This window comes from Parambassis ranga, chromosome 4, assembly GCF_900634625.1.
Source record: "Parambassis ranga chromosome 4, fParRan2.1, whole genome shotgun sequence".
NCBI classification, from domain to species: Eukaryota; Metazoa; Chordata; class Actinopteri; family Ambassidae; genus Parambassis; species Parambassis ranga.
Window position 1 is genome coordinate 5,607,547 of NC_041025.1, and position 25,420 is coordinate 5,632,966.

Consider the following 25,420-nt stretch of genomic DNA (forward strand, 5'->3'; position numbering starts at 1 on the left):
CTTCTATTATCTGAGGAAAGAAGGGTGTGGTGAGGTTAATGTGTGACACTAGATCACTGAGAATAAACCAATCGCACACGTCTGAGTGATTTCAGCAGACTCTTTATTTGATATAAAGGGGCTCAGCTGATAAAGTGTTAAGAGTCAGGATGTAGCAGTGCATGAAGCGTGTGAAACGGTAACAAACTCAAATGTGCAGGACAAACATGCTCCAAACGACTTCACCTTCAGGAGATTTGAAGGACTTGAAGCAGGTGAAAATGCTTTGGAATGATTTAGTTCCGTATTTGGTTGCATTAGGATCAACCTGAACAAGTTTTAGTGTTGAAATTAAACTACAAGTAACAACTGTGGTAACTACGCACCGTGAATAACAAAAAAACGGTGAAGGAATAAAACAACATACAGAAACACTTGGTCAGCTCATATGTGGCAATATCATATAACCTAGAAAAAAGACTTTCTGCCTGTAAATATAAGAGACCTGCACAAGTGGATAACAGAACAGAGCAAGCTAGCAGTGATTCTTCAGGCACTTCAGTATTGTGTGTCTAAATTCTAGATGTGAAGTGCATCTTCTGTTTGTGAAGTGCTCTTTAAAATGACCAGTATCTGCACACTTTCCCTGCACAGGTACATTCACAGGGCTGCTGCACACGCCTCTGTCTTCACCTTGTGTTTATTGCAGAGGAAATGTTTCTTCTGTGAAGACAGTGACGGCACAAGAATCTTAGTAAAAGGCCACTATTTTATATATAAAAAGTTGAGCTCAGTGAAATATTTGGCCTGATTTTTCATATCTTGTGAAAAGCGTTTCAGACTGAAATCATTAAACACACAACATGATAAATACTCTACCTTGCTGAGCATATAACACACATCAGGTAGCGTGGCTGCTCAAATCAGTTGGTGATAAAATACTGTCCTCTCCTGCGCAGATTCAAAAGGCTACAATAAATTACTAAAAAAAAACAAACATAAAAACAAAGCAAAAATGGCATAAAGGACATAAGATACAGTGGTTTGTGGATGCAAAGAATAGCAGCATCTTTCAAAAAGGAGTTACTTATGGATGCTGTCAGTCCAAGTGGTGCCGTGGCAGTCCTGCTCAAAAAACGTGAAGTATAAGATGTGCTCAAAAAATGCACCAGTCCTTGTTCCTAACAGGCTGTTATGTCTGCAGGTTCTCTTCTTTGTCTCCCTCTGCTGGCCACAGGGCTCAGGTGCACCTTGGACCCATGTGACAAGACTCATTCAGAGTTTGTGCTAATTCAGACATAGCATAATCTATTAAAAGGCCAGCCTCTGCTCAATGGGCAGGCTGTCCATCAGGCATTTAAGCTGCTCCTCGCCCAGTTTGATTTTGTCCTCAAGCTTACGCTGCTCAATGATGAGCGCCGACTTCATCTTGACAAAGTGCTCGTAGTCTGTAAGGCTGTCCTCTGGTAGGTAGTTAGCCAGGATGTCATAAACCACACGTTCCCGACGATCCAGGTTCTCTTTTAGCTCCTTTGCATCCTCATGCTGGCGGATCAACAACTTCCTCTTCTCAATCAATGTACGCTGCATGAAAGAAATACATATTACAGCCTGACAGGACACATCAAAGAACTGTTTCCAACATTCAACTAGCCTATCTGTTTACTCACCCTCTCCTCCTGAGTTGCATCCTCCTCCAGGCTATTCAGTGCGTTCTCCACTCTGGCCAGACGGCCCGACAGGGACAACAGCAGGCTCACCACCTTGTCCAGGTCCCCCACAAACATCCTGAACTTGTCCAGCTCGTTGGGTTTGCAGACCTGCTGGACCTGAGCCTCCACCTCGTCTCCCAGAGAGTTATTGTCCAGAATGTCCTCCTGAAGACTCTCCCTGGCCTCACGCAACACCTGCAGCTTCTTGCTAAGGCTGTCAATCAGCTCTTGCTGCATGAAAACAAAACAAAACCAAGAGATCAATATTGCTGGCTGAACAAAAAAAAGAGAAGCATTGGTCCAGAAGCGTTGGATAATGGATTTTTTACCTTTTTGTTGGCCAAATCAATGTCCAGTTCTTCCTCAGAATCCTCCTCCTCCTCCACCTGCTGCTGCTGCTCCTGCATGTCCTTCATCTTGATAAGGAGCTCAGCTTTGGGAGCAGATGTGCTGTAATATGTAGAACTGGTCACCATTGTGACAGCTGCTGCCATATTGTCTTCCTTTTCCCTACAATCCAAATAACAAGGTGATTAATAATGTTTCTCACAATAAACACAGCAACAAAGCAGCACCACAGGTCCACACAGGGCTGTGCATGACATTCACCTTTCCTCTGCAGGCCGGGAGTTTGCCGGTTTGTTCTGCACCTTCCTGCGCTGGTGAGCTCCATCCAACAGAGGCTCTCCCTGAGGGAAGATACCTTCCATCAAGTCCATGGTGGTCTTCATTTTGCTCTGATCCAGAATATCAGCCAGTGATTTGTCCTTCCCCATGATGTCCCTGGCCAGCTCCTCTCTCTTCTGGTCCTCCTCAGTAAGTCCTGTGGTCACAGCTGCCCTGTTGCTGTTGGGCTCCTCTGCAGGCTGCTGACTGTCACAGCTGATAGGATCTGTAACTGTGGTCATGTATGTGTCTCTCTGTGGCATTTGATGTATCTGAGTAGCTGCTGTGCTGTCAGGCTCCCTCTGCCGGGTGAAGGCACAGAAGACCGAGTCCTGTCCTGCAGCTCCCAGGCTGGTGAGCGTGGCCACGCTGTGCCCCTCGGCTTCAACAGCAGGAGGGTCACTGTGCTGTAAAAATGGACAATTCTCCTTCTCTTTAACTCCTTCTGAGTGGACAATCCTGACAGGCACTTTCCTCACTGCAGGATTTTGGCTCTCTATCACATGCTCCATTCTGAAAAAAAGAGAGAAACAGACACAGAGAATGTTACAGAAAGACGCTGCAGGAAGCCTCCCTCTGAAGAAGGAGGAAGAAGAAAACCTCTTGTGTAGATTTAGATTTTTTCCATGCCCAGTGTGCTGCGATATCCAAGACATCTGGACTGCTCTCACCATTCTGGTTTCTGCTAGCTGTAATATTCCTGCTGTACAGTCATAAGTTCACTACAGATGATATCAATTAGCTCTGAATCAAGAAGATGAACAATCAGCTTTATGTTTGGGGCTTTAGACGTACATTTTACATTTTCGGCATTTAGCAGAATTATCCCTAAACCACGAGTGGCTTTTATAGAAATGCAGAGTATCCCTCTAATTTACTGTGGCTTGATAGCACTCACATGTTGATTCTCTAGAGGCAGTGACTCTGAATAAGCTCCTTTGTACATGAAGCATAAAGACACGATGAGCTGAGGGTTTACAGTGTGCTGGCTGGTCGAAGCAATACTGTGGCACTGTTGAATAAATCTCTCTTCAGATGAGTCGTAAAAACCTTACCTGTTTGAGTCTTCATCCTGCAAAGAGACTGGAGGTTTGTCGCTGAGTCTCTGTGGGGAAAACTGTGGAGATGGAGAGCGCAGCCCCTCCATGCTGACCAGTCCTGAAGATCTGTAGGAGGAAGCCGGGGGAGAGGAGGCAGGCTGAGGATTGGATGTTGAAAGATGATGCACTGCCCCTTGTCCTTTGTCCATAAGTCCTTTGCCCTGCTCCAAATCTTCCTTTGCAGAGTGGGTGGGGTCAAAGGCGGGATCAGTGTTAGGAGAGCAGTGGGTGAAGGCTTCACTCTGTGAACTGGTAAAGGACTCGTGGGAGTCGACCTCTGGGTATCTGGGTGGGGGAGGCTTCTCCGTCGCAGAGGGCTTCCTCCTCGGTCCAGACGGCGGATCAGCAGGGCTGTGGTCGTCAGGCTGAGGGGGGCTAGGCTCTGTGGGACTGTGAGAAATAGATGTGGGTCTGTGGTTTATAGTGGCAGCAGCAGCTCTGTGTCTGCAGTCAGGGTTGGCTCCTGTCATGAGTGGAGGGGGTGGCGCTGGGTAATGCTGAAACTCTGCAGGCTTTTCTCTCACTTTGCAGTCACCTGGACCTGTGTCAGAGAACCTGAGCAATACAATAGAAAGCTTTTAATTACACAGGCAGGCAGCACGGGCTATCATCTACAGCTCAATCAAATAATACACTGTGGCAGAGGCCTGGTTCATCTCTACAGCAGCCACTATGATTATGCCAGTATGACAAGACACACGTCTCCCTCTCTTTGCATGCCTCCTTCCTGGTAGCCGTTCAGCTGGCAGCCTGAGGAGGAATATTTCAGTTCCCACAAAGTCTGCATAGAGGAATAAATAATCCTCCAGCCCAGGGAAGCAAGACCGGATCACTTTTTCCTGCCTGATTCACATTTACTGTTTTAACTCTTTGGAGGTTAAGTTAGACGTGGAAGAAGAATAAGAAAATATCACCATGTAGAAATCTCAGGAGTCATTAGATGCGTAATGGTGAAATATGAGAAGCCTAACACACGGATTACATCTCTATGCATGATCTGATACAAACACAATTTCTCACTGACCATTAACACATAAACCATGCAGCTTTGAAGACAAAACTGTATTAATTCTACAGTCACAAGATGCAAAACAGTGACTCGTACACAGCCTGATACCTAAACACAAACCATCCAATTGTAGTTCTTACAAGCTGGGACAAGTGACGAACAACCGTAGTCAGAGCTCAGCTCAGAAATATTAGCAAATCCAGGATCGCAGTACGTTTACATGATCCTAAAAATGTATTAACCAACTCACCGAATATGCCGCCTTAGTCCCATCACTTCATAGAGAAGAGAAGTAAAACTGAGTGTCCCGTGTTTGCTGGCTCCCTGCGACAGAAGTTACCAGTTGGGATCTCCTTAAACCTGTATCAATAACACTATCTGGGTGGAGCGCGGCTCACTTAGCTCATCTCCCAGACTTTACAATGACAATGACATCCTCTGTGCTGTTGTTGTAATGCAAACGTGTGTGTCATATGGTGTGGCTCCTACAATGAGGTTGCTCAAGATCAGATACTTGACACCATTCAATAAGTTTCACCTGGGACAGTTTATGTAAAAAGACTCCTGAATAACTGGTTACACTGACACTCACACACACTGACATCACCTTGACTATGTGGCTACATATTGCTTAACTAGTAGGTATCAGAGAAATGTTTTAATGTTTAAACAATCAGAGTCTAAAACATTCACCTTAACTCTCACATCTGATGTACTTTTACTTTGCACAACTCCCTATATAGCCACAGAAAGCTTTATATAACTGGCCAGTACTTATTTTCAGGGAAAATAAGCTGGCTTCCACTCAGCAGCGGAAAAATACTAAATGAATACACAGCTTTTCAAAATAAAAGGCAGAAAATAAGAGAAGAGGACAGGTACAAAAAGTGCCCAAAGAATTTATCATGAAACAGTTCACTGTTTTCATATAACAACAGTTCCCACAGGCCAATCAAAGGATCACATGAACATAACTAACAGTTAAACTGTAAACATACCCATAAAACAAACAGTCACCAGGGATCAGGGTTTAATTCATTGTGACTAAACACAGCCTTGTGTCTGTTGTTAAGGCAAGCTTATGCACAGGCCCAACTGTAGCTGTATTTATTTTATTTTTTTTTCCACTTTTCCAGTCCATAAAATGTTCCTATATAAATCATGTGTGCACTTATTGCTAGTTAGATGCACTAACTGTCATAAATAACCAAGGAGTATCACAAAGCACCAAACACACAACAGCTAATAGGAGCTGATAATCAGTTTTGCAAATATTCAGTCACTACAAAATGAGGATTACAGAACATGTCCGACCAATCCCCCGAATGTGAACCTCAAGAGACCACACATTTACAGGACCCGTTAGTTGTAATATTTGAGATATTCCAGTCAAAACAATACTGCATTCCACCAGCATGGATAAAAATCCCATTATGCAGAGATCTTAGTGCTGATAATGTCATGCCTTCAGGCTGGCCCTGTGAACTTGGGTCCCCATTACATTCCAATAGCTGGCTGAAGTGTCACAGACATGGTCAGATGCCTCGCCTACACCACTGAGCCTCCACTAAACGACACAAAGCAAAGCCAGAGAGACGGCTTATGTTGTCACAGCTGCGCCAAAGCAGTACCAGTGTTGTGCCTTCACAGATGATAAAGCTGTCAGTGTTCCACTATGTGCTTACTTCTTTTACTGATAAAGCTGATGAAAAAAAACAGCAAGATACAACGATGCTTCAGCAACAGGAAAACAGATCTAAAAAGCTGTTCATCCTTGCCTTATCCACTCATAACACCAGAATACTTTCTTATAAAGAGGCAATTCCAAATGTCAACGATCAAACACAAAAAACCCTGATCTATTTGCAGCTTTACACTCTACATTACATTGGAAATGAATGTTCATCTGCCATAAATGCTGGTGTTTCAGCAGGTTAGAGATTTACTCACTCTGTGTCAGTGCTGCGCGGTTCAGCAGGTTTTCTCTCCATCTGGGGATATTCTGTCTCAGACTTTCTAGCAGGAACAGGAATCTTCTGTAAATAAAGTTGAACAAACACAGATGCATTTATGCAAAAACATTTCAGGAATCCACAAAGGAGAAGCTCCCAGCTATCCTAAGACAGTTATTTTCCTTTGTTAATTAGTACAAGCAGCTCATGTTGCAGCTTCCTGGTTTCTCACTACTGCAAAAACAGTTTGATGCCCCTCTCTTTTCCTTAAGCCAAGGGTGTGTCATTATGAACAAACATGGATTAATATTTGACTTGGCTTTTTCCTTTGTTGCTTTCACCTCAGTCAGTACACTGATCCTAAAGGACGTGAAGCCGTCAGAAGGCCTTCATGCAGCTGAAGCATCTGAGTTACTCAAGTTACAACAAAGGTACCATTTTAATATATTCTAATTCAAATAAAATGCATGTTTTATTCTGACTTTGTGCCTTACCTGTCCGTAAATTTCTGCTGAAGGAGATGACCTGGATCTCTCGTGAAAACAAGTGGTTTTTGTTCTCTCTTCTGGTCCTTGATCTAATATGTTATCAGCCGACGGGTATCGTCCAGTGGCTCTTTTTTCTGGAGCTTTCTTCTGTACATTCCACCTTGCTTCATACTCAGCGAAGGTGCCCAGTCTTTGCTGATCTGGGATGAACTGCTTATTTCCAGAAAAAGGAACTCCTTGGGCCTCCTCTATGCCCTTGATTCCTCTCACTTTGTCCTCTGTGGCAAGATCCCAGCTTTTGTTCTTGGTTTGGTTGGTGGGGATGTGATGAGCAGATCCTGGTTTCCCACTGTCTTGAAAGAGCTGTTGTTGATCTAGTGAGGAGGTTGTATTCTCACTAATAGCTAGATCTTCTTTCACCCCAACTTCATGGATTTTGTCTGGTTCAGAGAAAGACCTGACCTTCTTTTCTGCAGCAAAACGCTTGCGGCCACCAATACGAGTCACCTGACCACCAGTAAGTCCTGAATTACTTGTCACTAACTCTGTGAGAGTGGGCAGAGGAGTGACATCTTTACGAGCATGCACTGAGGAAGGATAGTTAGATAAGGCCTCAGCTGTAGAGTGCTCCACTAAGACAGGCTCCAGGTCTTTCCTCCTGAAAGAAGTAGCCTTGAGCACCCTTGCTTGTGCTTCCTTCAGATTATCCTTGTAGGTGGTGGAGAAGGAGCTATCTGCAGAAGTTGGGGTGGTGCTTTCACCGGCTTTCCAGACATCTTGATCTTCAACCGCACACTCAGTATCAGGGAGGGTAGCTACACTCATACTTTTCTGCAACTTTGCCCTTCTTATCTGAATTTCATTTCTCAGTGTCGTAGCAAAGCGGTCACTTCGCTTTAACTGCTTGCTTTCAAGGGACTCCTCCAAGTTTGTGCCTCTCGTTTGCTCCTCTTGGTTGGCAGCATCCATGGATAGTGAGTGAAGCATCGGGGTCATCTGAGGGCAGATCTTGTTGTGATGTCTGATGTCTTGGGACAGTTCTCTGTGCTGCAGTGGCAGAGACCTCCGTTGATTGTTAGGAGGATTACTCATGCACTGAGTGTCTGCATTTTCTGTGCTGTGTCCTCTCTGGACACCCCTATCATCGGATGTGGGCTTCCACCCGGTGGTTTCTAGGACATTAGTACCTTGGTGTTTGCTGTATCCATTGCTGTCTTTACACTGTGAAGAGTGTTGCTGTTGTTGGGGCAGCTGATACTTGACTTTGGTGACTGTTTGTGGGCTTAGTGACTTCCGCTCATTTCCAGTCAGTGGCAGGTCTATGCTTGTAGCACTCCTCCTGTCCTCTGGTATTCCTGACAAAGACAGAGGGTTCGGCTGTGTGGGCTGACACGTTGTAACACAGTAGTACCGGCTATGTCCACTGCTCTCAGTGTTTTGGTCAGCGGCTGTAGAGGACAGGGATGTGCTTACGTTCCTTCTCTGGTTATGGCTGAAGTGTTGAGCAGAACCATTTGTGGGCAGTTCTTGCAGGCTATAGTAACCACCTACGTTCTGTGGCTTTGGTACAGATGTAGCCCAGGGCTGAGGATAAAAAGTGCTTTTGTCACTATGGTGTCTTTGATGGTAGGGTTGGCTTTGTCGAACATCACTGCTGGACAGGGAATACTGTTTGTTTGAGCTGAACTGGTTTTGACCGGATTTATCAGACTCTGTGAAAAAACTGACGCTGTCATTTTTCGGGGAAATGTTGTGGCTGCGACGATTTTCAGCCTTACAGTGCATGTGGGAATCAGGTCCTTCAGGGTGAGGCATAACAAGCCCCCTTTCATGTACTTTAGTGGCAGCAAAACTATCACTGCGTGCAGGTGGAGGAGGAGGAGGAGAAGGGGAAGCAGTCTTCTTCTTTTCAGGGACATTCCATACAGGACCAAAGCTGATTCGACTTGAAGTGGATTGGCGGGAGCCAGCGGGGTCCTCGGTCTGTGGAACATCACTGCCGGACCCAGCTCCTGGCATCTGAAAGTATGTGAGCCTGTCATCCTGTTTGATTCCGTCAGCAGCCAGACTCTGGCTGTTTCTGCTGTTGTTGTGTTTTCCTCCTGCATCCCACTGACCGATTTTATAGAGCACGTTCTCTGTGGACGCAGTATTGCTCTTTGACAGGGTGTAGTCTGGTGTGCCAGAGCTGGTGGAGAAGGAGCTGTAGGCAGAGTCTCGTTTCCCTCCTTCAAGATGCTCCATACTGTTGTTTGACTTGGTAGGTGACAGCTTACCGGCTGGGTATGGGTGTGAGACATGTTCTATACTGTCCATGCTGCCAAGAGAGCTGAATTGGTCAGACACTCTACGCAGGTTGGTCTGCTCCCAGCTCGCGGAAAGATCAGTCGAGGATGAGCTGAAGGTTCAAGGAAAAATATAAGTGAGAAAACAACAGCCTGTTTATCGTATTCTTTACCTGATGCTTATCTTATTCACAACAATTTAGTGCCTGGTTTAAGAGATTTACTTGTTTTATGGCATTTAAATCACACATAGAAAACACTGTTAATCTAAGGGAGCTTACAGGATACAAAAAAGCATACAATCACATATTGTTGCTAAAACTGTTTAATGTATAACATTCAGAGGAAAACTTCCAAGATCCAAAAGATACCTTGCATCATATCTAGTGTGCCAGACTGCGGTGGGTGGAGACTGTGTTTTGGCAGTCTCAGATTGGCTTTCATTGAACTTGGTAGAGTGCCAGGAGTGAGGCCTGCTTATGGGTTCGTTCCGCCTGCAGAGAGGGCAAAAAACACAGACTGAATTAGAGACCAAACCCTTATGGAAAACAGTATGTGCTTCCACATATCGCTGTAACTGGAAGTTATCGCTTAAGCTAATATTGCACCAAAAAGAAGTGGTTTTTGTTTAGGTTGGGTGTATTTTTCTTTTTCCACGGTCATTGTGATTATTATTTATGTCAAACATTTACATATCAGACATTTTTTGACCTTTTTTTCCTCTTAAAACATTAGTGCACTGTTAAGCTAAGAAATGGGACAATTTATGAGGTTGTTTGGAGCTGATTGTGCCATTATATAACTCCAGCACTATATGATTTCATGAGCTGAATTTATATGCCGTGTAATCTTGATGCTGACGGAATCAAACATGATGACAGGCTCTTGTAATTAAAAATCCTAATTATAAGAACAACAGATAGACAGATTTTCTATGCATAAGAAACATACCCTTTAAAACAATTCTTTCTGAGATGCATGTCAGAAGATAAACAGATGAAAGCATAAAACAGCATTAAGTTTAATCAAAGACAACATTCATATATATGCTATATTACACTTTACTGCATGCTGTATAAGTTGGATAAACATTCATCTAATGACATGAACCACAATACAAAAAGGCATGCCACTGGGGGCAGGTAATGAACCACAGAAGAAGGAGAGTTGCTATGAGAGGAAGAATGAAAATATTATTACAAGACCAATGATTCATATGAGTATGGATGCAGGGCAGACAGGAAGGAAGGAGTAGAGAGGATGACAAGGAATATGCACTACTGATTACAATGAAGCCACAGAACCGTACCTCATGGAACTTCGCAAAATCTTCGTAAGAAAGCTTCTTGCCACATGCACGTCATTCTCTGAGGGCATTTTCTGAGCTACAATATCCACCATTTTCATATTCCTACAGGCAGCAGTGGGAGGAACACACACAAACTAAGAACTCACCATCAACAGACAAGAAAAAAATCCACCTGAGACACTCTGTTGTGTGGGAAGGTTTGAGCTCAGCAAACAGAGAGGTCAGTCACAAAAAGTCACCAGGACAAAAATCTCCCTACTCTAATCATGTATTTCAACTAGTAAATGACATGTATCTGCAGTGCTGCTACTTTGTGGTGTTATAGCTCTCTCTGCTGGTCAAAACAGAGCATGCTCTTGCTGACAGAGTTTTCAGTGTCATGAAAGTGCTGACATACTGTATGAGGAGTGTCACATATGATGAATAGAACACAACAGCACAACACTCATCTCTATTAGGCTCATTATCCGAGCAGGACGTATCTGAGGTGAGCTGACTGAGCTCAGACTCTGCCATATGGTCCCAGAGGGAACACAAACCCAGCATGGTGCTGGGGGGGCTTAGGACAGTAGAGAATCTCTTACACAATCAGATCAGCTACCTCACCCCTCAGTCCAAGCTGTCGTCTGCCTCCCAGACAGCCTTTCTGGCCCTGAGAATCAGTGACTTCTGCAGTACTTTGTAGTTATATTAGCAGTAACTAATACTTCATGTTTGGTGTGTGGGGATGAGATTGTCTACAAGCATGAAGGGGATCAACAGCTAGTTTAGGATGACTTAAAATGTGATTATTATTGCAAGAGTAGTATTTTATCAGTGGTTTAAAAACTAAACTGACTTCTATCAAAACATGCATAATCTAAGAATAATAGTGAAAAGTACTAACAAATGATAAAAACTTGTAGGTAGCTCTAACAATTCTGGCTCCTGTCTAGTTTTACTGGTTGATCAAGTGACTGCCGCTATAGCATAGACATTGGTACATGCATTTAAACCATTGGCGTTGTAATGGTTAAGAATTTTAGACAAAGCTTGACTCAAGACTGGTCAAACAAAGCCACTAGGTCATTAGGTGACCAAGGGGGCAGGACTTTTCTAAATGCCTTCAATGATCTGATGACAAGATGTCCGAACAACAGCCTCCTTCAGTGGAGGTATGGAAACAAACTACAGGGTAAAATAAAGGATATAAGGTATTATTTCTGTAGCCATTTACCAATTGAGAATTTTCAGACAGAGATTTGGCTTAGCTCAATAAAGTGGGACAATTCCACAAAATTAATTGTGGATTAGAGTTAAGGCCTATTTGGGGGGACAAAGAAAAGCCAACATGGAGCTCAGTCTTCCTCGTCTCCCCACAGTCTGTGTTTCTGGGGCACTATAGGAGCTAGCCACACATGGCGCCTGCCATTGGTATGCAAATGAGGGTGGTTTTATTAGGCCTATCGTCAGGGCTACAGCTGGGCCAGCACAGATATGCTTGGAAAGTGAATCAGTTGGCTGGAATGGGGGTAGGGGGAGAGAGTTTTTAAGTGATCACTTTGGAGCCTGATTTCACTTGTGTCCGTTACAAACCAGCCCACGTGTTTTGTTTAAAAAAGAGGGGCTTGCAAAACACTATGCTGACTAAACATTTGAAAACCAATGAACACTTATTTAATAATTCTTGAGAATAATAGTAACAGATAATTTAATCTGACATTTTTCCTCAAAGATTAATTTGTGTTAAAATGCTAAGTCTAGCTGATCATGGCTTAACCCATATGATGGCTGATCTCATACTGAATGATAAGACAAAACGATCACAACAATAGCAGAGTATTAGGGTCAAAAAAACAACCAAAGAAGGTCTCAATATGTTATTCACTGACACATAACATGCAGCAATCAGCAGGCTTCAAACACAGAAGTCAAAAATTACAAATAAGAAAAAAAACTGCTAAATTTTAAAAGTTCATTTGGACTCACCAAACATCTGTATCAAGGAGTGTTTACAGGACACAAAGAGGAAATCTGGTATCCCAAAGAAACTCCAATGATAATAGCCTGGAGTTCAGATAGAACAACAAAGTGGAACCAGTTGCACCCGTGTGCTGGTCAGGCACCACATTCCATAGACACTTCAAAGACAGGCCAAAATGAAGAGACATGCGGGCTGCAGAGATCTGAGCATCCTCACACAACACTTACTGGTCCCCGACATCCACACATGCACCAACTGACAGCTTACGCATAACATACAACTATTACTAAATCCAAAGTTCTCCTTAAACAGAGAGGAGATTTCCTTCAGGATTACTGGGGTTTTTTCCCCTGAGAGGGGGTGGAAGAGTGTACACAGAGGGAGGAGGGCTATTGTCACAGCCAGTCCCCTTCCCGGTACCTTGCGTCGTCTCATTGGTTCTCAGGGGCTAATATGCTAATGATGGGATGAAATGCTGGACTCTTCTCTTCTCATCTCCCCTGTTGCGTGGCAGACATGCATTTCTACCATTACCATAGCAACAGGTTGATCTCTAGGGTGCGAGGGCACCCCTGTTTCCTCTAAATGCCTCGGGCAATGGGCACTGCACACTGCACAAGAAAGTATGTCAGCCACAAATTTTGTAAGAAATTACTGGTGACTTGTTCCACACAGTATGATGTCAGGTGCCAAAAGACAGCTCCAACTCCAACTATTAAAACGGACTGGCATACTTTCTGTCCCCCTGAAGACTTAGATAAAGAAATGTTCAAATGGCTCTTAAATTTGCAGCATCTTAATATTAAACAGCATGTCAAAGTAAAATAAAAACTAAAGCTGTAAAAACTGTGTCACTTTATCTCCAATCTGTACATATGGATTACCGTACTTTAATCCAAACTGATGTGTCTATTTTTTCTAAAGAGTAAAACATTCCTGCACTCCTGACGGACAAACACCATGCCTTGGCACACCAGCTAGGGGTCTGGTGACAAGCAAGAAGATTAGTGATGAAAGGTTGCAACCTAAAGCTGATAGGAAGGCAATAAAATTCACAGTCATCCATTGTGAGGGAAGCAATCGAGCATACAATCCAAACAAGGCCTTCATTGTGAGGTACGTACGTGGGTTGGATTATGTTCTTCACAAGTTTAACAACTGCATCTGATATAATATGGAATGTTAATGAGACTATAATCACAACAAATGAATATTTGTAACAAATAATTTGTTTCTGAGGTGGCATTATGCAGCTTAATTTACTAGAACCAACTCACTCCATTGTTTTGCCTTCATGCCTGAGAGTCTTTGTTGACATACATTATTCTTATCTTTAAACTTCAGTTTGCAGCAGAAATGCTGGTAATTCAACTTTTTTCAAACTCATCAAAGCATGATGATCAATAAAAAAAAAGTTACATAAAATGATGAAAATGTAAGCACCCAACCTGCATTTTGCAGGTGAGCTGTTGGATTCCACTTGGTCCCTAAAGGGGCTTACAAAGGCCTTCTTCAGCAAACCCTACAATCAAACCAGTCATGTTTCGGGTGAGAGAGGTGAACCGTGAGCGGCATGTAATGACCAGCACATTCCTGAGCTGAGTGGCATACCAGCTGTCAAGTCACCAGCAGCCCTGCACTGACCCAGAGCCCAGAAACACCTGGAAACCCTTTGTCTGAGGCTGAGGGTCCGAGCTATAGCACAGTAATATCCTAACTTCTTGTGTGTCATGTGTCTGAAACACCATGCATCAGGCAGGTAAAATGATAAGCCAACTACAAACTCTATAAATGTATAAAATATAATATAATAGTACAAACAAGTACAAAACTGGCATGAGGAGTGAGTGAGACACAATGTCAGCCATGACCTTCTCTAACAGTTCCCTGAGGGCAGTCTTTCCCATAAACACTGCTAATAGCTGGTAGGTGATGACACAGTATTTCTTATGGTAAACAGTGACTACGAGAGACAAATACTGCTAAAGATAGTGAGAATGTCACAATGACTGCTGATCACAAACTGGTGATTATGGTATAAACAATAAAACTGAGCATACAGACAAAACATTGCTTGTTTTTCCACTAGTAGTAAATGTAAAAATAAAACCTCCCCCGTTATTTATGTCACACTGTAGGTAAGCCACAAAGTAAGTGTGTTATTTTAGACTGTTTTTCAAAAAAAGTAACATCTTGAAAAACACAAAAACAACATCCAACTTGCTGTCTCACCTTGGCAATGGAACAGACCAAAAGGGACCAGAGGGATGCACTTAGGACTAAGAAACACTCAAAACTCTCATAAGTATGATTTCCACACTTAAGATCCAAACAATTTTAAGAAATCTACTTACAACCGGAATTCAGTGCAGAGCATTCCAAACATACAACAAGGGCTTATTTAGTAAAACAAAGGCCAGTACATGTAAGCCACTGCACTGCAACCCCTACCGAATACTTACAATGCAACAAAGGCCGGTAAGCTTTTCCAGGTATAATGGGATTGTGCACTGGAACCTGCCGTCACTCGTCTAAAACAACCACATCCACGTGTGGAATCGGTAATCTCAGTTTTGATTCTACAAGAACTTGGAAGAAACACAGTAAGTAGCCTCCTGCTACAGCTGAGTAGAAAATAATGAGGTGTGCTAGTCACTCTGGTACTTCTGTATTAATGCCAGAAGGGGGAAACCAAATGCCACCACAAACTTGAAACCTCATGTTGTGCAGTTTAATGATTCACTCTGTAGTTAGTTCCATGTACAGCAATTGCCTTAAGGCAGAGCCAAAAAAAGCAGTCCAATCTGCAGGGGTCCTTGTGGAGGATAACATTTTAACTAGTGGAAAAAAAAATGTTAGTTTGGTGATCATTAATGTGAGATACGACCTTCTAAGGCTGCCATAATTCCGTCACCTCTATGTTTATTTATCTCAGTAAAGTTTCACTCATACAACAGATATAAAAAAAAAAACTTTGGTGGCGAAAACTGCAATGTGACGATATGGTAGAATTATAGTGTTTGTCTGAATACAGTAGTTACTGTTGGCAGGTTTAAACATATAATGCAGGAATTATGCAGTTTAGCTATATCCTAAACCCTGATTTTGTTTTTGATGCACATGACTTTACCCAAATTGTAATAGTGTGCAAAAACTTTAAAGAATCGCTTCTTTGACCCACTAATGCTGCAGCACAGTGTGTACAGTAGGGTTGTCGAGGCATGTGCAAAGACAACTAGATGCTTTCCCACACAAAACCACACCTAGCTGCTCTCTGTGTGACGTCTGGCAAGCCTCTCCCATGTGACATTACACCCACATGCAAAATATATGAAGCCCCTCCCCTCTGCTGTTTGTAGATACCACACCTATAGACAGGTTGTGACAACTTCCTGATCACTACTCAACGACCCAACCTTGTGCCTCAGATAAAAAAGAAAGGCGTTTCACCGCTGACACCTCACATACACAGGCACAGACTGAGCTCTAAACAGATATTGGTGCTCACAATGGATGCAGGTAGTGATGTGAAAAACGACACCACGCTACAGTTCCAAAAACAGTTTTTTTTTACATAAGCAGACTGCAGTTAGACAATAAGCAGAAGGACTGGGAGTGGAATTGAAGCTTTGAGATTTGGTAATGAACCCCTATCACTTTGCAGTTTTCTAAATCAGACACAGTTGTTATTGTGGCCTTGGAAAATGACTGACTGGGGATGCTATTTGAGACTTTCAGAACAAAGCAACTTCTTCAACACAGACGAGCAGAAGGAACTACGAGTCCCATGGGACAGAAAGTCTGTAAAATGTAATATGAACAACAAGACTTGCCCTTGTAAGGAAATATCACTCTCCATTTAGAATTACACGCATACTGAAATGACAATACCCAGATCCTTTACTCATGCCTGCTGCTCTTCTTTAGCTTGACCTATCCAGAATTTACTCCCTATTCTCCCACTCCCTCATAAGAAGAGAAAATAGCAGTCACTTCTGCTGGCTATCTATCAAGTAAGCATGCAATTGATCTTGATTGATTTGATCTCTTCTTTCTGTAAAGAAATACAATTGAGGATAATTTGGGTGACGTTTTTACCATAATATTATTTTTTTATTATCATTATGTATTTCTTCTTGGCAAGCTTTTGTGCAGTTAAAGTAAACGTCACCATAATTAAGTTTAAACCACTAATTGCTAAAGTTTTAAGTTTAAGTTTAATATATTCATAAAGGTATTATTTAGAGCTTACTCACTCAAAACCATGCAAATCTGCTTCATCACTAACACTGTGGATGTGGATTGATCAGTTGTGACTGACAGCAGTATGGAAATATGAGCAGCGACAACACTACCAAGTAAGTTACAATCTGATTAATGAACAGAGGCATGTGACATCACCAACTGAGATTTGCTTACGACTAGGGCAGACTGAAGGTCTGGATGGATGGTCACAAGCTGCAAGCAGCCAATCGTGTAATTCACAAAGGCAGATAAAAACTGAAAAACCCAAACATGAACAGAATGATCCTCAAACATTTGTTCTGCTATTTAATGTTTCCATGTTGTTATATAGAAAAATGATTATAAGACACCAGTCATTCGAAAGAGAAGGGGTTTATATATATAAAACCTCATATATAATACTGGAGGAGTGAGCAGATAATCAAAAGGGCACAGATTGTTACAGATAGTAAAACATCATTGTTTCCAGATCCTACAATAAACACATCCATTGAGAGCAAAACACAATAAGTGAGACTCACAGGCTCGTCCTTGTGGAGAGATAAATGGTGAGTAGACTTCCTTGTACGGTAGGATTTGTTCAGGGATTACGTTATGATATGATACAACACAAAGAAATGCAGACAGCAAAGAGACAATGAGACTAGTGTTTCCACACACAGCAAGGCCATTTGTAAGAGGACATTCAGGGCTCAGTTGACAAATGATTCATCATTTAAACAAGATATGAACTAACAATATGACAAAAAGTCACAGGGAAAGGCTTTTGACTAATAGAGGGTTTAATGTGTCAAGGAGTAAGGATAAGCTGTGCGGTATACGGGCTACTATCACAAAATTCAATGCAAAGCATAAATGCCTTATCAAAGAGGGTGTGAGAGCAGCCGATGGGGAGGAGTGCTCAACTGATAAAAAAATCTCTGTGACATAGTGCTATTTGCATAATAACTTCCCCCTGCGTATCGTCCAAATACCTGCCTGTGGGGCATCTAACTGATACAATGATGTCATACCCTCTTCCTTTCTTCCTTCGTCATGTGAAACTGTCACAGCAACTCAGTACAGCCCGGACAAACAGGACGTTCCAGTTACCAAGAACTAAACAGTGACATCTTAGAAATCCCAGAATTCACAGGTTAAGCTGCAGACAAACAGCTGTGAGGGCCTGGATCCTCTGTCGCCTTGGTTTGTTAGAGAGGTTACCATGGTAACCCATTGGGTTAAAGGGGGTGGTGACAGCAGCAGATGCAGGAGGAGGGGGCACAGAAGGGGACTGGAGATTGGTTACCTACCTTTTAACCACCAGGCTGAGGGTCTTGTGGGAGCCTTTCACCAGGCAGATCGCCTCCTGTCTGTATCCACTCAGGGGAATCTCGTTGATGTTCACAAGCTCGTCTCCCACCTGGAGACTCACAGCTGCTGCCTTGCTGCCCTCCTCAACCTGAAACATAAACACAGCAGATGGAGAACTGAGAAATACATTTTATTCAGATACACTTAAATATTTAAGGATCCTAAGTACACGATCCATGACATTTCAGCAGTTTTAACCCACATTTGGAATTCTATCCATCTTGTGGTTTTCTCTCAAAGCTTTACACAGCAATGATACACTGGGCTTCTGAAAGTCAGGAAACACTACATAAGAGTAGGCCATAACAGGCAAGCATTAGCTGGGAATCCATGAGAAGCTACTTGACATCAATCCATTTGTTATGAACATCTGCCACACTAGTGACATTAGGTACTCTGTTTGATGGTGAAATTAAGGCTTTATTTCACCTTGTGCGATTGTTGTTGTAACAGCTGGCCAGTGGTTGTTATGACAACATCCCTTCGCACAACAATAGAGCCTTTTTATCGGTTATGTTATTGCAAGCTGGTAATAAAAAGTAGTTACCACCTGGGAGTCCTCAGAACAGTTACATACATAAGTGCAAAGTATAGACCTGAAATTGTGGACTGTGCCTTTAATGGACACAGCACAATTTTAGAACGTTGACCAGCTCATCTGCAGAAAATGTACAGTTCTAAAAGTGGTTACCAAGAATGCCTAAGACACCCCTATCACTGTGCTGTGAAAAAAGATTAACTGACCTCATACAATGTATGCTCGGTGCTACTTACTGCTTCTCAAAACTTGTGATAAGCAAAACCCTGATATTTACTGTAGGTTTGAAGTGGTGTAGATTCTTGTGACCTAAAATGGTAACATTTAAGGACAAACAGGGCAACAGCCAACAATTTGTTCTACAAAATGTAAAAAAAAATGTCCCCCAATTTAATTGATGAATTTAATGTGTGTGTATAAATAAAAAAAATTAAATAAATTAAGTAAAATACACCAGAAAAACAGTCCAAGTAGTTCTTATAGGGTTTCAGTGACAAACGACACACTACACTGTTAACAGCAGGGAGGCTGACTTCTAAAGACAAGAATCAAACGCTACGAAAATACTTCAAAAAGGAGGTGTCCAAGCCAGAGGCATGATGTGAAAACAAACTGTATTGTGTTTGCTTGTGTGCAGACACCTGAAATAACACAAAGATGTACAGTGAACTTCTGCTTGTGTTATATTAACCTTGCTGTGGCCACAGCTACAGAAGAGGTCTCGTAAGTGTCAAAAATACCAGGCGTTAAGGTCAGCGCTGCCCTCACACTGACGCAGACAGTCAGATATGAGAGGTGCAAGACAGCACGGCTCAGTGTGGAAAGAAAAGCAGCAAGAATTGGCTTGGCAGTTGGCACATTAACGCACAAAAGCTGAGCTCTGCAGCTGATTATCAGGTCTCCACTCAACCTGTGAGAAGGGGGCTGGATGACTCAACTGCACAAGTATGTGTAGGTTTACAGACCATTACGTCTTATATGGCCTTTATCCTTAGCACAAAAAAAACAGAGCCCAGATAGCACTAATCATATTGCAGCCTCTTTTCATTTTTCTGTAATACAGGGTTAAAGCTGGCTGGATGGAGGATTTTTTTATGCTGGCTGGCAAGATTCCTGAGCTGGTCCTGATATGGTAGTGTATTTTGAGAATCACTGCCTGATACATTTACTGTGAGCTACAATTTTAAAGTGGATACAAAGCATGCCAGTTTTACTGAAACTGGAAAACTATTCTTACAAGAAAAAGTTCTTTGAATAACTTTAGCCAAGAAACAGGAGCACAAGCTCACACTGAATATAACCAGGGTTATATCTCACCATGCAACACTGGTAGATTTGGTTTGGAAGTCTTTCTTCTTTTAATAGTATTTGACTTTGTACACACCAATACCAACATATATTGTCTGAAGCAGTTTTATTACATAGCATAAAGAGCCTGTACAATAAATAATGGACAGGAAGACCAAATCCTACATGTTTCCTCTGCATTTGCATAGGCCTTAAAAGTCAACAATAGACAATACAACCTGACAGGAAACATGACCCCACAAGAAGAATCTTTTAATGAAGTAAATAATAATGAAATGAGTCAGGAAGCAACACGAATTAAAGAACACCAAGGCAGGATATTCACACTGTTTTTCCAAACATTTTTCACCACAAAAACCCAATCAGCACGAGCCATACCAAGTTTCTTTGTTTACCATCTTCCTCTAGGCTATAATCAGTCTAGCTGCAGCCATCCTGGATTCCTGAGTATCCTCAAAAATAGCCTTATGTCCCTCTGTGGGTCGTGAAGGGAAGGATGTGGTGGCAGAGGGGGTAAGGAATGTGTCTTTTCTGCTGACAGATGTCCTGTACAGCGTGCTGACAGGGCACTGAACTCAGACCTCAAGGATGGTTTTAGGCAGCGCTGCACACATCATTGAGGATGTTCATTGTAATTTGACAAGGCACGAGCAAGCACATAAACAAACTCACCCAAAGATGACCTTTACACAGTTTTTTTTTATAAGTTTAATAGTATCTGTCTGTGTAGCTGCAGACAGACAGATGTTGAAAACATCTGTGCCTTGTGCAACATTCTTGCTGTAAATCATTATATTTGGTTGTGACATGCAACAGTCGTGCTAAACTGAACATATCATACTGCATTAGACCACATTAGCTTGTGATAAAATGAGTTGGAAAACCAACAACAACTGCAAGTACAAGATGTTGATGTTTAGCTGCATCAAAGAGCACACACCTTTTCATTCCTTATTCTCAGGGCAATCAGTAATCCACCAAGCATTCCACCTTCATACCTCCGAAATCCCAACTTCTACTGAGAGAAATCTGTTTTAAAGCCTGGCCTCACGTGAGAATTTAACCTGCTATTAATCATTTGTGCTCTAGAAGATGTGCAATCCTTGGGCAGTTGAATGTAGCCCACAATGTGGTCACACAAAGGATTCAATAATTGGTAAAGGCTGTTTACCTGCAGGTGATTTATCACAGTGTGTAAGAACACAGATATGTGCTGCTTCTCTAAGAGCAAACAATCTTTCATAAAATGTGATCCTTGCAAAGGAAACATATGCATGGGGTACATGCCTAGCTGTCCTGTGTAAAACAGGATTATTTAAGTTTATTGAGACTAAGGACTTTAAGTCCATGAAGACTTTGAGCATAACATAAGCTATGAGCGGAATGTTAAGAATTTTAATTAGATCCAGGCTATTTTTTTTTTTTAACCAATACTCTAAACCTGTCATCAAACCGTGGGTCCTTTTTATTATCTTTCATTGAGGTGAACTCAGAGAATGTGCAGAAGTGAGAAAACAGCCAACAAAATTATTGACTTGGGCAGAGAAACAGACATGTTCATACATAAAATGCAGAAATCTATGCCAAGACCAAACTATGTGCTTGCAGCTCAGACTGAAACAAAACTCAACAACAAAAACTCAGAAAAGAGATGTGCATTTGTACAACTGGACTGAAGCAGTTTGAAGAAAATGACATGCAAAGTCCTCATGGGTGCTGGTGTGACTATTATTATGTGGTGTAGAAGTAGGTGTAGATCAAATTTCCTATGTCACAGTGTTCTATGTTTATTTACAGAATAAATGTGCAGATACTAATCCTGTATTATTGTCCTTGTACCAGCAGACATAGGTATAAGAACAGCAGACATGATGTTTACCTTTATTTTAAAAATTGGGCAGATAAAGAGCAAAGTGCTTACACTGTGTGTCTGTAGTATGTCCACATATTTATGTCACTAGACAGATGAATGGTGCAAGCAGCCTGTAGATACACTGGCATCTTTATCTAGTTAACACAAATAATTCAACAACCCACCTTTATAAATCAATGGCTATAATCTGGAAAACATTCCAAATGAGCACAAATCACTAACCCTGGCTTTATTTATCCCATCATGCCATTCCAAAGGGCTTCAGGCTGTCACAGATAATTCACCACATTTAGAAAATCAAACAAGGCTTCAGCATTCCTCCCCCTGCTCCTGGTACCACGAGCTACCCTCCGAACTGAAATTTAACCCAACGCCAAAGTGTGAGAAAGCAAAATGTCCAGGTGAGTTCTAATAACACACGCCACAGACTAATTGACTGCGGGCTAAACTCTGAGGCATGCCTTGAGGCATCTTCAGACAGACTGACAAACATATGTTATGTCTAGTCCATGGTGAATTTACTTGATGAGATTACTGAAAAAAAGTGACAGCTAAGAAGGACCAGCATGACATAGTACTCTAACTGAAGGTAACTATACTGATGAAAAGCTGAGAGGAAAAAGTTAACATCTCACCATCTGATGCGAAAAGGTCCTCTTTTGTTGGTCCTCGGAATACAGACGTGGCGTTTAGTGACCAAACATTAACAATAAAATTCTGTCAATATCAAACCCAAGAACAGCCGCCTAGCCGGGCAATGGCTCACTGCTCACACCTCAGCAATGTGACCTTGCCATTTAATCTTACAGCTTAAAGACTTAAAATGGTCAGAATTCTAGTCATTTGGATCACATGCTCGTAAAACCAATGGTAATGGGGTGACTGTGCTCCTAACTGTATCGGTCTGAGCCTGTTGGTGGAGTTTCCCCCATCTGTGATGTACTTTGGACCCCTTTGGGTCAACACAGAGATGACGAACAAAAAACAAGTAGGGACAAACAGGTGCTGCTACTTTACCATGTCAAATTAACTAGCAAGGTCTTTTGTAGTAAATCATTACACAGGTAACAGAGAAGTGAGTTTACAGTATGTGTGTGTGTTTTCAAAGCTGATTGGCTGCTCTGTGATTAGGTAAAGCAGCTCTTAACAACTATTTAACAAAGCATTGCAATTACAAACATACCAGCTATAGAGTACTGTTTGATGCTTACATTATCACTGATGTGACTACAACAATGGTAATGGTTGTTTGAGTGTTCCGCTAACATGCTTATTCAGTTTTGAATGGATGCATGCTAATACTGACTGATTAGGTAAAACATAATGTACACTGTTATAAGTTGGACAAATCATTTTTTTGACTCGATAGTAATGTACATTATGGGGATCTTTTTTATAGTCAGGTCAGAGGGAACTGGACCCAAACTGGCATTGGGCAAGAGGCAGATCAGTCTAACACAGCAAGCCAGTCAGTCGTGTGTTTCATTAAATGATGGCAACATCTAAAATTATAGCCTTGGCTAGTCTGGGCAACTACTGTCAAAACTAATTAGTTGTGCAAACACAACAAAAGAGTAATGTTTGCCCTCCACCATCATAAAAAATGATTTGTAGTCAAATATGGCTATATATAATACGGAATAATATTGACGATGCTCACATCAGGAGGTAACTTGATTTTAGAAACTAAACACAACCGGTTGATGTTTATGGAATTGCAAGTAAACCACACACCTCTGATTGATATTACTGCAGCCTCTGTGCAAATCTACACAATGAAAACACTCTTTGTGTCATACACTGACATTTAATGCTCTGATTAAAAATGACACCTTACAAAAATCCTAAAAAAATCCTAAATTTACAAACAGGTAAAGCTCTTTTTATAGCCACCAATACCTTTTTTTCTCTCTGTCACACATAAAAACTCATGTGTTATTTACCTTGGTTATGAGCAGGGGTTCCCGGTGCTCCAGTCCCCCCCGGAGTGTGAAGCCCCATGGTGCACCTCCTGAAAGAAATACATCCACCAGCTTCCATCCCTCACCATCTCTGGTCCTCTGATCCACATCTCCTGATTTCTGCATTACATGCCAAAAACTCCCTGCTTCTGTGCCAGGCTGATCATTTCTGTATCTCTCGGCATCCATTGTACTGTTATAGAAGTAAAGAAAAAAAAAGCATTAAAGCATATCCACTCAATATACACTCTACCAAACACACTGGCACTAAGCTGGTGTCAACCAAATAGCACTGCAAGGCTCAGTTTCTGGCATAGTCATCTTTTCAACTGCAAAGCGCCCAACACAGGGTGGGCACCCTTTGAGCCTTTGAGAAGATTCAGTTCCAGCGCTATGCTGATGATGGCAATAAATCCTCTTGAAATAAACATAATGAACAACCTTGTGGAGCAGGACACAACGCTATAGCTGGATCTTTGCTCCCACCACACATGCCAGTGCCTAGAAAAGGCAAAAAATATCTTAAGATGTTAAATTGTAAATAACCTAAATTACTCGTCTTTATTTGTGCTTTTTTTCTGTTTATGTCTCAGTGTGTGTTTTTGGTGACACTATTTGTACACTCTAGATCAGGCAGAACGTTTGTTGTTTTTAATCTGTCAATATTGCCATGAATAACTGCTGTGTCATAGAATGCTGGGCCAATACCATTTTATAGGCATATTGGCAGCTAGCAGTCCTGGTATAAATATTTGACTAATTTGATTAAATAAAGTTACACACTATTGTTTTTTGGGGCGATACGATAAATATATTTAAAAAAAAACACCAGTAAATACGCTTTTAACATGAATGTTTTTGAGAAGTCTAATTTTATTACAAATCACCAATTACATATTCGACCATGGTCATATTGCAGTGTGTAGTGTGTCCTAGACATTTAAGTGGTCCTCATAAAGACTAAGTGAAGGTGTGGATGTTCATTTATTACATCCTCAGGTCATGAAAGACGTTTGTACTCCGTCTAAACCATATAAACCGAAGCCTTGTGTGACTAAATTAGGAAATCTGCCGCACTCTGTAAACACCTGTCATACTGCAGACAGGCTGACCTAAACTTAATGCTCTTATGTGTGAGACAATTAAACACTATCACTGTCGATCGGCACAATGGAGCCGACTGTAACAACAAATAAGCAAAAAAGTGAGCGAAGTTAAACAGACCTGTTGGTTTACACAGGTAACACAATCCTGGTGCGAAACAAGAACTATTAAAACAATAACCTCCGCTCCAAAGCTACACAGCTATAATAAAAAATCTATATTATTACACTCACAGTGAGAGGGCAGACTTTACCTGGGAATTCAAGTTTTGGATCAGCCGGTGAACTCGAAAATGTCGTCGCTGTAGCAGGCAGCTATATCCCAGGTTTACGTTACACATACTTCATCTTTTGTAACCGTTTTAATTTTTTACAGGAATCACTTTTCAGTCACACGCTAGTATGTCCGAGCGGCTTCGAAAGTTAAGCAGAGAATTCACGCTGTATGAGACGCAGCAGTTCAAACCGTATTCTACTTCACGATACAAACCGACAACGACACACTGACACAGTCCGGACAGTTTAAATTAGCTAAGCTAAAACTAGCTCCATCCATGAACAACAGGGATAACAAGT

At 41.9% G+C, this 25,420-nt stretch overlaps 1 protein-coding gene across 3 annotated transcripts; it reads right to left on the reverse strand.

Annotated features, from left to right (window-relative positions):
- Positions 1-86: 86 nt before the first annotated feature.
- On the reverse strand, positions 87-25,376 carry shroom2a (shroom family member 2a). Of its 3 annotated transcripts, none has more exons than XM_028403297.1 (11): positions 25,099-25,376; positions 23,724-23,934; positions 18,001-18,149; positions 9,563-9,685; positions 6,913-9,304; positions 6,417-6,502; positions 3,413-4,012; positions 2,301-2,870; positions 2,021-2,201; positions 1,650-1,922; positions 87-1,563 (listed from the first exon to the last, which is right to left on the reverse strand). In XM_028403297.1, exons 2-11 carry the CDS (start codon positions 23,928-23,930, stop codon positions 1,291-1,293), a joined length of 4,854 nt encoding a protein of 1,617 aa, XP_028259098.1. In that variant the 5' UTR covers positions 23,931-23,934; positions 25,099-25,376; the 3' UTR covers positions 87-1,290. The 3 variants fall into 3 exon arrangements, with proteins under 3 accessions (XP_028259098.1, XP_028259099.1, XP_028259100.1); XM_028403298.1 differs by lacking the exon at positions 25,099-25,376 and adding an exon at positions 24,183-24,242; XM_028403299.1 differs by lacking the exons at positions 23,724-23,934; positions 25,099-25,376 and adding an exon at positions 22,416-22,700.
- Positions 25,377-25,420: the final 44 nt, after the last annotated feature.

What these genes read in the sequence shown, in the direction of transcription:
- shroom2a (XM_028403297.1), bottom strand. Translation starts at nt 23,930, where the DNA reads ATGGATGCCGAGAGATACAGAAATGATCAGCCTGGCACAGAAGCAGGG. An exon ending in CCGCGCAGCACTGACACAGA is followed by an intron (nt 4,013 to 6,416) that starts GTGAGTAAATCT and finishes TGTATTGCTCAG; the next exon opens with GTTCTCTGACACAGGTCCAG. An exon ending in CAGGATGAAGACTCAAACAG is followed by an intron (nt 2,871 to 3,412) that starts GTAAGGTTTTTA and finishes TCTTTTTTTCAG; the next exon opens with AATGGAGCATGTGATAGAGA.